Below are 15,879 nucleotides of genomic sequence, written 5' to 3'. Positions count from 1 at the left end.
GTTTGGCGGGGGACATGTGACGTCTCGTCCCTCATCAGAACAGAACTCTCTGATCTTGTCAAAGAGATACGTCTGTCTGGCCATGTCCAGTCTGGGTGGGGCTTGCACAAGAAGACCTTCTCTGGGGGGCTGGACATCAGGCTTGCGCAGCAGCTGAAACTCGACTGCCGGTGCATCACGGTGTTCTCTGGCCACAACCATGCCAGGTCTCTCAGCATCAAAACTGCAATAGAATAGAAGGAAGAAAGTACATTAAACTATTGCCCACAGTACTGGCACTCCATATAGATAAAATAGTACCAGAATGTGTTGATTAAATAGACTAGCTGGCTAGTTTAGGAACAAAGGGCTAGCTCAGCTAACTAGCATGTTAGCTAACGTTAGCTAGCTAGCCTTTGTTATGCTAGCTAGACTTAGTCACTTGTTTAGAAAGGAGCTTCTGCTAAACGACTAACGTTAATGTTATGTAAACAGCACAGATAGTATAAAGATCAGCTTACCCCAAAGCAAAGTAGAATGCTTGGCGGTGGTGTGAATCTGGTACCTCGTTCGACGAAACTCTGCGCTTGGTAGCAACTTGCTTTGTTACAGTCATCTCTGTATCACAGGTCATCAAGAATAAAACTCTGTGTATGAATGAGTCCTGCTCTGCTGGAGTTTTAGCTGCTCTTAAAACTCTTTCCATGTCCTGGATGCCATTCCCGTCTTCTCTTTAGCAAAAGCTGTAGCATCCATGGTTTAACTTGGGACTGAATGTAAACACAGCCGGCATGTTGGGGAAGGGTGGGGGGCGGAGAACCCGGAAGCAATAGCCAATGAAACCAAATCATGCTAATCGATCTGCCCGCCCCCAAGCCCGGCTCGAAATCAGCTAAAAACGAGCTTAGTTTGCAGACTAATTATACGTATTTCGTGAACCTAAAACTGTTGTCTGTTATAGTAAGTGGGTTCTTCACAACTTCAACTTTGGTAATACAAAAAAAAAAAAAAAACGAAAAAATATGTTTTTTGATTTATTTTGCCCTCTAGCGCATTTCGGGGTTTGCCGAGTTGCGGACCAAATCACCAGCATCTGTCACAAATGTGAAGAGTGAGCTGGCCTCAGATAGGGTGTTGGCACAATACAGGCCAAATGCCAAGAGAAGAGTGTCTGCAGACGCATCATCTTTTGGAATTGGAGCGGTTCTCACCCAAAAGCAAGAGAACAAAGAGTGGCGCCCAGTAGCCTCTATTTCACGTAGTCTCTCTGACACAGAACAGAGATATGCTCAGGTGGAGAAGGAGGCGCTTGCAGTAACATGGGCATGTGAAAGGCTCAGCTCATATATAGTAGGCCTTCAGTTCACCATAGAAACAGACCACAAACCGCTATTAGCTCTGTTAGGCACAAAAGCACTGGATGACCTGCCCCCAAGAATCCAGCGCTTTTGGCTCAGATTACCAAGATATACATACCAAATGGTCCATGTCCCGGGAAAAGCGTTGATAACGGCAGATGCGTTGTCAAGGGCCCCCATCATGCGCACACTGACGGAGGAGGAGAGAGAGCTAGAGGGAGAAGTACAGGTGTTCGTGGAAGCAGTACAGCAGTGCCTGCCAGCATCTAGGGCAAAGCTGCAGCAGATCGCAGAGGAGCAGCAACAGGACTCTGTCTGCCAACGTCTCATAGAACTCTGTAAAAAAGGGTGGCCAAGACAAGAGGAGCTGCCACAACAGCTAAAGCCCTACTGGATCTACCAGAGTGAGCTCTACTGCGCAGGAGACCTTTTAATGAAAGGTCAGAGGATTGTGATTCCAGAGACTTTGCAATCAGAAATGCTGGTCCGTGTGCACGAGGGCCACATGGGGATATCTAAGTGCAGAGCAAGAGCAGAGCAGTCAGTGTGGTGGGTAGGCATAAGTAGTCAGATTGCTAAGATAGTAGCACAGTGTGAAACATGCTTGAAGAACCAACCACAGCATCCAGAGCCAATGATCCCATCAACACTGCCTCAGCGACCTTGGCAAAAGATAGGAGTAGATATGTTTTACCTGAAAGGCATCACCTACCTGTTAGCTGTAGACTACTACTCAAGGTACATTGAGATTGAGAAAACCCCCATCACCACAGCCAAAGGAGTGATTGAGGCACTAAAGGCCATGTTCTCCAGGTATGGGGTCCCAGAGGTGCTGCGGAGTGACAATGGTCCACAGTTTTCATCAGCAGAGTTTGCAGCCTTCGCTGCAGATTACGACTTTTCACATGTGACTAGTAGCCCATACTTTAGCCAGAGCAATGGAGAGGCGGAGAGGGCTGTCAAGACGGCCAAAGCATTGTTGCTTAAGAGTGAGGATCCACACAGGGCACTGTTAGCATACAGAGTCACACCATTGCAACATGGACCGTCACCAGTCAAGCTTCTGATGGGGAGAAAGCTTCACTCCCCACTGCCACTGGCACCGTCCCAGTTAAAACCAAAGTGGCCCAAAAGAAAGGCCTTTGAGAAAAAGGACTATCAACTGAAACGCACACAGACTCTGAACTTTAATGGCAGACACCGTGCCAAACAGAAGCCAGAGCTGAGGCCTGGGCAACCCGTGTGGATCTCTCCCGCAAAACAGCCAGCTACTGTGCTCAGAAAGGCTGACACTCCACGCTCCTATGTGGTCAGTGCAGGGGCAGAGGAGGTTAGAAGGAATAGGGCTCATCTACAAGCTCTCCCTGAGCCACAGCTGCCTCCACAAGAAACACCAACCCCACAGGAGGAGCAAGCACCAAGGGGGGAAACGGGTGCACCCATCGGAGAGGAAGAGAACTCAGGGCCTAGGAGAGATATCCCAAGACGGCAGATAAAGCCACCAGGGTGGCTCAAAGACTATGTGAAGTAAAAAGTCTGGTCTTAGTATAAAAAAAATAAAATAAAGGTTGTTTACCAACCTAGTGCACTTACCTGTTGGTAAGGTGAGGGAAAGAGAAAGGTTATGTGATGTTGTTGCTACATCATAGTTTTTGTATTAATGTTATTAAGATTGCTTATTGGAAATGTTCTGTTTATTCCTTGGAGAAGGGGAGATGTAGTGGATGTCCCTTATGGGCATCCATAGATGTTGATACAATGTACTGGGCATGCGCTGGGGGGGTCAGTAAAAGAACAGACGTTAAACATGACCGCTGTGTCCGTGTCTGATATTTCTACAGGCATAAAGATGAAATGATAAACTGTCATTCAGCAATTCCACTATAATTAGCCTACTGGTAGCCTAATACATCTCCGTACTGGCCTGTGAGCACCCCGAGCTCGGCGGGTTAGCCACGAACTTCATGCCGTATGAGCGATCTCATCTCTGGGTGGCCAGCTGTTCAACTCGCCTGGGACCAGGTCCCCTGAAGCTATTTCGCCTGGCTGCCCATCGCGCTGTTGTGGACAGAATGAATACCACCTACTAGCAAACAAAACATGTCCAGTTACAATTATACTGTTAAAACTAAGATGCCTGGATAAAATAATATGTTTTCCAATGGATATATTTGACGAAAGTAGATTAATAAGCAAGCCGATTTTCATTGCTCACTCAGAGCAGGGAGATCCATGAACGCGCATTTACATTTCAGATTCTGTTCATGGACTACAAGAACGCGTCATTGATACCTTTGAAAGGTACCAATGACGCGTTTTTCTCAAATATGAGAATGCTGAGATTATAAATGACAACCTCTTATACCAGGAAGTAGCCTAGTTGGAGAACGGAGAACGGAGCTGACGACAGATCCACCGACTGCCGCGATCGGCTAAGTGATACTCTTTCCTTCACTTCGGGAATAATAGGGGGGGACGGGACGGGACGGGACGTGGAATAAATTTGGACTGAACTGAAACTTTGTGCTGCGAACTGGTGTGGGGGGGAAAACGTGGAAGAGAGATACTTGTCTATTGTGTTGTAAGGTGAATATTATTTATCTTCACATTGGGTAAATGAGACATGTAGCCTAAGGGTTTATGAGAGGAGTTTAGTCTCTGACACATGCATCCTTTGTAAGTTTGACTACCTCCTGTGAGAGACACTACAATATTGTCAGGCAAGACCTGACTGGCACCCCAGCAAACCGAACCATCAAACCGTTACAGTGTGTTCCGTTTGAGTGTGTTCCGTTTAAGTGATTTGTATAAATAAAACGTTTAATAAACATGTGTAATAGTGTTTGGTGTTTTAACATTTAATCTTTTTATACCAAACATGATGTAAAATTATGGTATTCTGTAAATTTTAAGGTTTAGTATAATTATATCAAATTATTTAAGTGATAAAGGTCAAAACAGCGCTAAATTTGGCTTACATATGAAAGGCACAAGTGGTAAAATGAAGATCCGCTTGGGAGCCGAAAGAGCCGGCTCTTATTGCTGAGCTGAGCCAAATGATCTGGCTCACCAAAAAGAGCCAGAATGCCCATCACTACTTCAAACTAATGTCTAATCTATGAACACACAAAGCGGGACAAGATTTGTTTGTGGGACTTCAGAGGCGTGGTCTTAAGAAGTCAGGCAACCTTATTGGTTAGTATTCTCCGTGTGATTGACAGGTCGGAAAGGTCTATTGGACAATACCCCAGCAGCTGGCCTATGGCAACCATGGTTTTTTACTACAATTTTTGTTGGAACTTCATGGTCCATTGTGTAACATAATATAGTCACGATGATGTCATACTAGACTGGACATGTGTCATACTGGTTGATCGAAAGCTGAACATGACATCATGTGCATGATATTTTTCATGACAGACTGACATGGCCCCCTTTACTGGGGATAAAGGACAGGGCAGAGGCATCATTTTTACTAGAACTTTAAGGTGAGGAAGATTACATCTGTTCCTCTCTGCCTTCCCATAGGGTTCTTATGTGTTTTTAAACCTAGGTCTCTTATGATTTTTGTTGCTTAAATTGATTCGTTTTAATGCTATTTTATTGATTCTGTGTATATTGTTTTGGATTTTTGTGTTGTGCACCATGAGATTTCATTGTATTTTAAAGTGTGCTATAAAATCCATTATTATTACAGTGTGACACTGCACTAGACCCACCCAGCGTCTGCTTCTGCTGCTGTGGTGGAGCGTCAGTCAACATTGAGTCAGAGGCTTCTGGCTCTGCCCAAGGACAACAGGCCAGAGGAGGACAGAGAGACAAAGTTAGACACACAAGGCTGGTGCTGACATTGTGGAGAAAAAGAACAGTAAGAATACCGCTGTACCTGCTGAACACTGGTAGCCAACTTGGGCTGGGCGTCGCATGTGCTGCTGAGGGCTGTCGAGTCCAGCGGCACACGTGGGCCGTGCCGCTCCGAGCACGGGGCTGTGGCAGCGGCGGGGGGAGAGCCCTGGTCTGGGCGGGGGGGGGGGGGGGGGGGGGCGCTGGTCTGGGCGGGGTACCTGGTCTGGGCGGGGGGGTTGCCCTGCTCTGGGCGGGGGGAGGGGCCCTGGTCTGGCCGGGGGGGGGGGGGTGCCCTGCTCTGGGCGGGGGGAGGGGCCCTGGTCTGGGCGGGGGGAGGGCCCGTGGTCTGGGCGGGGGGGAGGGGCCTGGTCTGGGCGGGGGGGAGGGGCCTGGTCTGGGCGGGGGGGAGGGGCCTGGTCTGGGCGGGGGGAGGCCCGTGGTCTGGGCGGGGGGGGGCCCTGGTCTGGGCGGAGAGGTGCCAGGTGGATGTCATGCGGGGCAGGAGGGTGCCATTGTGTTGAACGTCTTGGGGCTCAGGGCAGACAGAGGCACGGCACCCGAATGCTCTGAACATGCTGAGGACAGGTTGCCTAGGGTGAGGGCTGGATCTTGGCTGGGCCAGCTGGGTGTTGGCCCGGTTCTGAGCCACAGGGACGGCAGCCATGAAGTAGGTACCCAGAGAGCGGTGCAGGCTGGCAACCATTGTTTAATTATCTTTCTGTACACAACAAACATCAAGCCAGTGATATTCTTGAGCTTCACGCAGAGCAGGCGGCACGATTTTTGCAATAAACTTTTATTGATGTTCTTTTGGTCAAAAGTAATAATTATATTTGTGTGACGATACATATCTCTTCGGAATTATGTTCATGCGTGTTCAAAATATATTTGTGTGCGCACAGAATTTTGGCACAAAAAATAACGCCATAGTAGATAGCCTATCAGTTTTTGAGTTTGAGTGACACCTGGAAAAATGTTTGTTTCTTTCCCCATGTGTGTCTATGGGAAAAAGTATTTTTGGGCCCAAATGCTTCACGTGACTTGCAGTACCGAGCTTGGTCACTACGCCAAATGGCTTGACAGCCCAGAGCTGCTCCTGGGGGTTTGTCTCCTCCCCCAGGCAGTATTATCTGGGTGTTAGTATTTAAGGCTGTTATTAAGTGCTGTGGTGTTGGGTCTGACTGTAGCGAGACAAACTCTCCAACATGGCACCGTCACGCCTGCTGATGAGGCTCCTGATCTGTGTGGGACTGCTTTCTCTCTCTTCTGGATTCACAGTAAGATGATCTCTCTTTGGCTCTCTGCTGCTTCCCTCTCTGTCTGTCTCTCTGTCTTTGGTCTGAAACATTTTTTGTTTTTATTTGCAGATTAAACGGATGTCCAAAAAGAGATGTAAGAACATGTTTCAATGTATTATCATTAATCATGGTTAAGAATATGCAAATAAGCTCTATTGACAATTGCGTTATAACTGACCATATGGCTCTTACCATAGCCTTCGCCATTGATGCTGATGGGGTGAAGAGAAGAGACATTCCCTTTGTCAATCAAGGTAAACACAACCACATGTTCAATGTAACCTGTTCTGCATCTCAATTGTAAAGGATACATAATCTCTGCATATAGTCTGATTTAATCTCTCAATTTTATTAGGATTGAAGACTCCTGTTGTTGAAGGCGACATTGCACTGCCTGTAAGTCTTTAGATAAGCTTTATTACATTTTATTATTATTACCAACATTTTGATTCATATGATATTGATAAAGGTAATACTGTAGGTCCAATGATCATGTACACTCAATAAAGTTACATCACTGCTCTGTATCAATGTCAAATTTAATTACACATGTGATCAAAAGCTGTGATATGTTTGTAATGGGATAATACCTAGCAAGATTATAATCAGTTATTATTACTTACCAGTTCAATAATAATTTCTAAAGCGCTGAGCCATCAGTCCGAAGGCCATTGGTTCCGTTTTAAGGCAATGCCATCCACAGATGGAGAAAGGCGATCTGAATTAGAGCAACATCCTGCAAAGTACAACAGGTTATCAGTGTAGCATGATTGTCTATGTGTCTGAGGCCAATTCACACTGCCCCAACAATGACCAACAAACACCAACAAATGCAAACAAACACAAAAAGACAACAATTGTTGGATGATTTTTCAACCCAACAGCAGCTAACAAGACTGTTTGGATGTTGGATGTTTGTTGGTTGGGGCAGTGTGTAATGGCCTTATGGAGAGAGGTGCACAGTAACTAGCCTTGGTTTTCACCAGCCAGGGAGGAATGCCCTGGTGGACCCAGCGTACAGGTGGAAGTTCCCCGTCCCTTACATCCTGGCCGATAGCCTGGGTGAATATGGCCCCCCTCCTCACAGCAGTACTACACTAACACAGGGGACACACGCTGGTACAAGAATATCACAATCTGATTTTAATCTAGTGTGTGTGTGTGTGTGTGTGTGTGTGTGTGTGTGTGTGTGTGAATACGTGTTCAAGACCTGAATACCAAAGGCGTGATTCACCAGGCTTTTGAGATGTACCGTCTCAAGACCTGTGTAGACTTCAAACCCTACGAAGGAGAGAGGAGCTTCGTCAAGTTTGAGAAGCTGGACGGGTGGGTATAACCTTTCCCAAATAGCAGTCTGCTACTCGCCCAGCTGTGCATGAAACGTATCAATTTATGAGGACAGCCTCTGAAGCTGTAAAGCGAACGGCGTCCCTGGTGTGTTCAGGTGCTGGGCTATGGTTGGGGACCTGTGTCCCTGGTGTGTTCAGGTGCTGGTCTATGGTTGGGGACCTGTGTCCCTGGTGTGTTCAGGTGCTGGTCTATGGTTGAGGACCTGTGTCCCTGGTGTGTTCAGGTTCTGGTCTATGGTTTGGGGACCTGTGTCCCTGGTGTGTTCAGGTGCTGGTCTATGGTTGGGGACCTGAGGACTGGGCAGCAGCTCTCGCTGGGGGAGGGCTGTGACTACAAAGGCACCATCATGCACGAGCTCCTCCACGCTCTTGGCTTCTACCACGAGCAATCTCGCACGGACAGAGATGACTACATAGACATCTGGTGGGACAATATCATCCCTGGTGAGAAAACAGACACACACACATACACACACACACACACACACACACATACATACATACACACACACACACACACACACACTCAAACACACACACACACACACATACAAGAAACATGCACACACACTTTACAAACACTTTTTTTTTCTTTACAGGCCTGGCCCACGCCTTTGATAAGTACAATGATGACTTCATCAGTGACCAGAACACCCCATATGACTACGAGTCCATCATGCACTACGGCCCCTACAGCTTTAACACAGACCCCCTGTACCCCACCATGACGGCCAAGGACCCGGAGATGACCAAATATCTGGGCCAGTACAACGACTTCAGCAGCCTGGACCTGCTCAGGGTCAACAGGATGTACAACTGCTGTAAGTCTCATTGGCCCAAGGGAACCAACAGATACAGGTTCCATAAGCTCAATCAAGCACACTAGAAATATTCAAGAGAAAATTAAATAATTTACTTTGACATGGATCTAAACAAATAAGCACATTTCGATACAATATTATAGACAATCTAGTCTAGTCCACTGTAGCGTGTGCTCAATAGGGAGCATACCTTCGGTCGGTGAGTGTGGTGTTTTCTCTGTAGCTTCTTCTCTCACACTCCTGGACCAGTGTGCCTTCGAGTCCATCAACACCTGTGGGATGATCCAGAGCCATAACGATGATGACGATTGGCTGAGAACCAAGAGCGAGCCAGGATCACATGACCACACAGTCCTAGGCCAGTGCACAGGTAAGGGACATTTACTGTAAATGTGAAAGTTCAACTGAAATTGTCCTGGGTTTTCCTGACCACTTCATCAGAGTCAACACTCAAAAATTCAGTAGTAGTAGTAGTAGTAAGTTTATTGCCATTTGTGGAAGACCACATTGGAACTGAGGGGCACAGAGCTAAAAAAAACAGACATACACAAAAAGACAGAGAAGACATATGACAGGAGAGACGGCAGCCAGTACAGGGCAACCTGAGACACCTGTCCTAGTTGTAGTACAAAAAAATGCAATGGTACAAGTGCAAGAGTGTCCTTCATCAAGAGTATACTTCATCAAGAGTGTCCTTCATCAAGAATACGAGTCGTAAAACAAACATGTCTCAGCAGAGAGCGCAGTAACGGAAACAACACAGTCATGGAATACATGTACGTAAAGTGCAAAGTGCATATAGATAAGGAGAGGCACACAGGAAGGCCATGCCTGAGTGGCAGCTAGGAGCTCCCATTAGGTTTTAGAGTCATTAAGGCTGCGTACTGCACTTGGGAAGAAGCTCTTTGAGAACCGGGTAGTGGAACAGGTGATAGAGCGGTAGTGGAATCAGGTAGTGGAGCAGGTGATAGAGCGGTAGTGTCTTACCGAAGGAAGGGGGACAGAGAGGATGACCTGAAGGGTCATTAATGATACCAGAGGCCCGGGATAGCAGCCTAGCCTGGTAGATGTCCTCAAGTGCAGGAAAAACAATTGTACCTATATTTCTATGCGCTAGGCGCACAATCTTGTTTAGGGACTTCTTCTCCTGGTCGGTGATGTTTCCAAGCCAGATTGTGATAGAGCTAGTTAGAGTGCTCTCAATAACGCACCGGTAAAAGATAAGTAAGACCTGTCTGTTAGGGGTAAAGTCTTTCAGTTTCCTGAGAAAGTAAAGCCGTTGCTGGGACTTTTTAACAATAGTGCAACAAAAGTGTTGGACTGCCAGCTAAGATCACTGTCTAAAGTAACCCCAAGAAATTTGAAGCTGATGACTATCTCGACCTCATAGCCATTTATAAGGATGGGAGGATGGGAAGCCTTGGTTTGGCTGAAGTCAATAACGAGCTCCTTAGTTTTAGAGGTGTTTGGAGTAAGGTTGTTGGCCTCCCTCCACTTAACCAGGTTTTGCGCCTCCAATCTGTACTGTGACTCGTCATTTTAGTTAAAGGACAATGCTCGTTTTTGACAACCTGGACCTTATTTACGACATATTATAAGACGTTTGACTCACCGAGATCACTTTGGTGTAGTTCGGAGGCCTGTAGAAGAAATGTAAAATCCAGCGCGAGCCAGTATATCCATGTAATTGCGGTGATCGGGGCAACGAGAATGCAGCTTCTAAAAATCTATTTTCTGCCGCGAAACGGTTGTTTTCATCAATCTGTCTGGATGAATCGCTAGTTGTGCTTACATAGAGCATAACTGTTGTGGTTTTCACATGCCATGATCTTTAGAAACGTCTTTCGAAACGAAATAGCTTCCTCACTTGCTCCAGCACTAATGCGCACAGCGCGCAATCGTTGCTCCAGCACGCTGTGCGCATGCGTGCTGGAGCAAGTAAGGAAGCTATTTCGTGTCTAACGACGTTTTCTAAAGATCATATTACAGAGGCATGGGAAATACCACAACAGGCCTATGCTCTCTATGTAAGCACAACTAGCGATTCATCCAGACAGATTGATGAAAACAACCGTTTCGCGGCAGAAAATAGATTTTTAGAAGCTGCATTCTCGTTGCCCCGATCACCGGCATTACATGGATATACTGACTCGCGCTGGATTTTACATTTCTTCTACAGGCCTCCGAACTACACCAAAGTGATCTCGGTGAGTCAAACGTCTTATAATATGTCGTAAATAAGGTCCAGGTTGTCAAAAACGAGCATTGTCCTTTAATAAGCCCAATGACTGTGGTATCATCAGCATACTTAACTGGTTCAGGTTGTTGTGATAGAAGGCAGTACAGTCATAGGTAGAGAGAAAACAGTAAGGGACTCAGAATGCAGCCTTGAGAAGAGCCAGTGCATAAAACAGTTACATCAGACAGATTATCACCAATCCTGACTTTCTGAGGTCTCATGGTTAGAAAACTAAAGATCCATTCACAGACAGCATCGCACAGACCGAGGTGCTGTAGTTTGTGGATCAGGTTTGAAGGTGTGATAGTATTAAAGGCAGAACTGTAATCGAATTACCTTACAGACATTAGTCATTTAGCAGACACTTTTATACAAAGCAATTTACAGTAATTGCATTTAACGTAGGTAGTCAGTGTACTACTATTCTCCAGAACTCACAAGTGCATCTCCTTTGTAAAAAGAAATTCAAAGCTAAAAGCCCTAGAACATGAGGAACTGGAGTGGCATAATCCCTGTTTGATGGGTGGATTGATTCCATGTCACTCGCATGACTAAGAGTTCCTGGTTTATGGACCCTCTAGATGCTGGACACTTCATGTACTTCAGGACGGACTCGGGTCAGGTCGGTGACTCTGCCTTCCTAGAGTCCAGGGTCCTATACCCCAAGAGGAAGCAGCAGTGTCTGCAGTTCTTCTACAAGATGACTGGCAGCCCCAAGGACAGACTGGTGGTGTGGACCAGGAGAGAGGACCCCAAGGGCAAAGTTTCATCCCCCGTTGTTGCTGGGACCTTCACAGGTAGAGGAACATGGTGGACAGAGGCTTCATATGCCTCATGTTCATTGTATCGTCTTCTTTGGTATTCTCTTTGAGTATCAGCAAATGGTAATTTTGCTTCAACCTAAAACAGCAAAGGTTTCCATTGTTCTTCTTCATCTCCTCACTAATTTCTAAGGTGACGATGACCACTCCTGGAAGATCGCCCACGTCCCTCTCAAGATGAACGGCAAATTCCGTTACACTTTCCAAGGTCTCCGCGGCGACCCCGCTGCCTCCCAGGCCGGCGTCCTGATCGATGACATCACCTTAGCGGAAACGCGCTGCCCGAGCGCCACGTGGTGCATCAAGAACTTCAGCAGGTACCTGACGAGCCACGGCGTGGGCGAGTACGTCCAGAGCCCTGGCTTCTACAGCCCGGAGGGATACGCCTTCGGCCTGCAAATTCAGCCCAACTCCCACGCCGACGGCTACATCGGAGCCTTCTTCCACCTCAGCACCGGGGACAACGACGGGGCACTGCAGTGGCCGGCGGGGCACAGGCAGGTGACCATCACGGTGTTGGACCAGGACCCCGACGTCCGCCTCAGACAGTCCTTCTCCTTCAGCTTCACTACCAGTCCCACCCATCTCATACCAGGTAAACTAGGCTGAGTCCATGTCTATCCCTACAGTAACACTCCCATCTCATACCAGGTAAACTAGGCTGAGCCCATGTCTATCCCTACAGTAACCCTCCCATCTCATACCAGGTAAACCAGGTTGACCCCATATCTATTCGAACTGCTGAGCGTTACATTGGTACCTATAACTTGTACATGTGACATTTGAACACCCAGGTGTGATCTTTCTACATGACAGGATCAATGTGACCTGGTGGCTAGATCTAGTTTATTCAGATCTATGTCCAGATCTAGATCCTAGCCTTTTAATGTGTTCTGTCTAAATATTGAGATCAAGCCTATACTATACATTCTATTACATATACACACACACACACACATATATATATATATATATATACATATATACATCCACAATGTAGATGATCTTCTGTAGACATATACTGTATATACAAAGACTGATTCCTCTCTAGGATGTTGTCTCTAACACCCCTTCCCTTCCCTCAGGCTCGGACACCCCGTACTGGGACAACCCATCTAAGATGGGGACCTACGACCCGCTGTGTGACTGCTACCATGGCTGGACCTGGGGCTGGAACGCCTTCTTCTCCCACTATGACCTCAACAGGAGGAGCTACCTAAAGAACGATGACCTCATCCTCCACATTGAGTTTGAAGGTGCGTTAGACTCTCCATTCGCTCCTGAAAACCACACATAGGTCTCTGGTCTTTTTTAAGCAATCATATTGAAGCTGTGTTTGTTTGTGTTTATTTATAGATCTGTTTTCACTCATCAAGACAGAGGTTACAGTTAAGCCTGAAACTGAGACGGCCCAGGACACGCCCAAATAAAGACATGAACCATATACAGTAGCTCACTTTACTTTTCACTTTCATACAGTTTACCTTTCTGGCCCCCAGGTGAAACTGTCTTTTTGCTTCCCTCTGGAATATGTAGGGGTGGGACCTATGCCCACCCTCCCATTGCTCTCTGTGAAGCGCATTGTGTTGCCTGCCTCTGTGTATGAAATGCGCTATACAAATAAAGTTTGTTTTGATTTGATACAGTATGATTCAAACATAGCTGTCAGAAACACTGGCCCAAACAACTGTAAGCCTTATCATTGATGTTTACAACATTAAAGATATGATGCTGTAAACTGTTTGACCTAGATACCATGACATACATGAATGTGTCAATAACAATAATAAACTAGGGCTGCGAGCAGCAGTGAGCGGGCCCTCGCACCCCACGCGTGTCGGGGTGCGGCACCATTAAAGGGTGTGCTATTTGGGTGTCCAGTACTGAGAGAAACTTCCTGTCACCAGTAGGTGGCGCCCTAAGCGTGACTCAATACCGACGCATAGATGTGTTCAGGACGGTACCTTGATGAAGCGTGAGAAATGTTGTGTAAATCAGACAATGTATGTAGGAGTTATGATGACTTCCTGTAAGCAGTAGGTGGCGCTATTAGTATGACCCAATGCTCATGCACAGATGTGTTCAGGATGCGACCTTCATCAACCCTGAGCAATTTGGAGTAAATGGAATAATGTATGTAGGAGTTATGAGGACTTCCTGTTTCACCAGTAGGTGGCGCTGTAGGTATGACGCAATACTGACTTACAGAAGTGTTCAAGATGCGACCTTCAACAAGCATGAGCAATTTGGAGTAAATCGGATAACATATGTAGGAGTTATGAGTACTTCCTGTTTCACCAGTAGGTGGCGCTGTAAGTGTGACTCAATACGGATGCATAGACGTGTTCAGAAGGTGACCTTAGCGAAGCGTCAGCAATTTGGTGCAAATCCGATGATGTATGCAGGAGTTATGAGGACTTCCTGTTTCACCAATAGGTGGCGCTATAAGTATGACACAATACGGACACATAGATCTGTTCAGGACCGAACTGTCATGAAGCGTGAGATATATCGGAAAATTGGATAATGTATGGAGGAGTTATGAGGACTTCCTGTTTCACCAATAGGTGGCGCTATAAATATGACGCAATACTGACACATAGATGTGTTCAGGACAGAACCGTCATGAAGCGTGAGATATATCGGACAAATTGGATAATGTATGGAGGAGTTATGAGGACTTCGTGTTTTTTGGCGAAATGTCAAACTTTGGCGGGGCGCCACCACAAGGGTGTTTGGTGAAAACTCAATTTTTTTGATAACTTTTGATCACAAAGGTCTTAAGATGAAGCTGACCCGATATGAAGTTGATCGGATGAAATCTGTAGGAGGAGTTCGTCGAAGTACGAGGCATGGAAATGGTCAAAACAAGGACAAAATGGCACATTAAGAGCAAAATGGCGGACTTCCTGTTGCATGTTGGGTATAGCTCAAAGAGACATTTTAGTGTGTCTCGATGAACTACATATGCCCACCGAATTTCGTTCGCCTACATCAAACTGGAAGGTGGGGCTCGCCATTTTAAATTTTCCAGGGGGCGCTCTTGAGCCGTTTTGCCACGCCCATTTCCGTCACCCATGAATTATCAAATTTTTCACCGGGACTGACGTATCTGCAAAGTTTCATCCGTTTTCATCGATGTTTAGGCCGCCAAAAAGGCATTTGTATTGGAAGAAGGAGAAGGAGAAGGTAGAATAATAATAATCCTTCGAATTTCAATAGGGCCTCGCACCGCCAGTGCTCGGGCCCTAACTAGGGCTGCGAGCAGCAGTGAGCGGGCCCTCGCACCCCACGCGTGTCGGGGTGTGGCGCCATTAAGGGCTGTGCTATTTCGTTGTCCAGTAAAGAGAGAAACTTCCTGTCACCAGTAGGTGGCGCTCTTAGCGTGACTCAATACCGACGCACAGATGTGTTCAGGACGGTACCTTGATGAAGCGTGATGAATGTTGTGTAAATCGGACAATGTATGTAGGAGTTATGATGGCTTCTTGCTTGACCTGTAGGCGGCGCTATAAGTATGACTCAATACTCACCTACAGATGTGTTCAGGATGCGACCTTCATGAAGCGTGAGCAATTTGGTGTAAATCGGATAATGTATGTAGGAGTTATGAGGACTTCCTGTAAGCAGTAGGTGGCGCTATAAGCATGACTCAATGCTGACACACAGATGTATTCAGGATGCAGCCTTCATCAACCCTGAGCAATTTTGAGTAAATGGGATAACGTATGTAGGAGTTATGAGTACTTCCTGTTTCACCAGTAGGTGGCGCTGTAAGTGTGACTCAATACCGACACATAGATATGTTCAGAATGCGATCTTCATGAATCGTCAGCAATTTGGTGCAAATCGGATAATGTATGTAGGAGTTATGATGACTTCCTGCTTGACCTGTAGGCGGCGCTATAAGTATGACTCAATACTGACCTACAGATGTGTACATCTGACCTTCATCAAGCGTGAGCAATTTGGAGTAAATCGGATAACGTATGTAGGAGTTATGAGGACTTCCTGTAAGCATTAGGTGGCGCTATAAGCATGACTCACTGCTGACACACAGATGTATTCAGGAAGCAACCTTCACCAACCCTGAGCAATTTGGAGTAAATGAGATAACGTATGTAGGAGTTATGAGGACTTCCTTTAAGCAGTAGGTGGCACTATAAGT

General features: G+C 46.4%; 1 protein-coding gene across 1 annotated transcript; it reads left to right on the top strand.

Moving 5' to 3' along the window:
• Positions 1-6,210: 6,210 nt before the first annotated feature.
• LOC311309666 (meprin A subunit alpha-like) lies at positions 6,211-13,141 on the top strand (the record flags this gene model as incomplete). The annotated part of the gene is made up of 14 exons (XM_084438994.1): positions 6,211-6,285; positions 6,371-6,427; positions 6,551-6,575; positions 6,679-6,735; positions 6,837-6,877; positions 7,468-7,543; positions 7,690-7,807; positions 8,099-8,274; positions 8,430-8,651; positions 8,875-9,021; positions 11,472-11,687; positions 11,845-12,306; positions 12,797-12,967; positions 13,068-13,141. The coding sequence occupies 14 exons, from the start codon at positions 6,211-6,213 to the stop codon at positions 13,139-13,141; spliced, it is 1,917 nt and encodes a 638-aa protein (XP_084295120.1).
• Positions 13,142-15,879: the final 2,738 nt, after the last annotated feature.

Source organism: Borostomias antarcticus (genome assembly GCF_949987555.1).
Source record: "Borostomias antarcticus genome assembly, chromosome: 5".
Classification (NCBI taxonomy): Eukaryota; Metazoa; Chordata; class Actinopteri; order Stomiiformes; family Stomiidae; genus Borostomias; species Borostomias antarcticus.
This window is presented reverse-complemented; position numbering and strand designations above follow the sequence as displayed.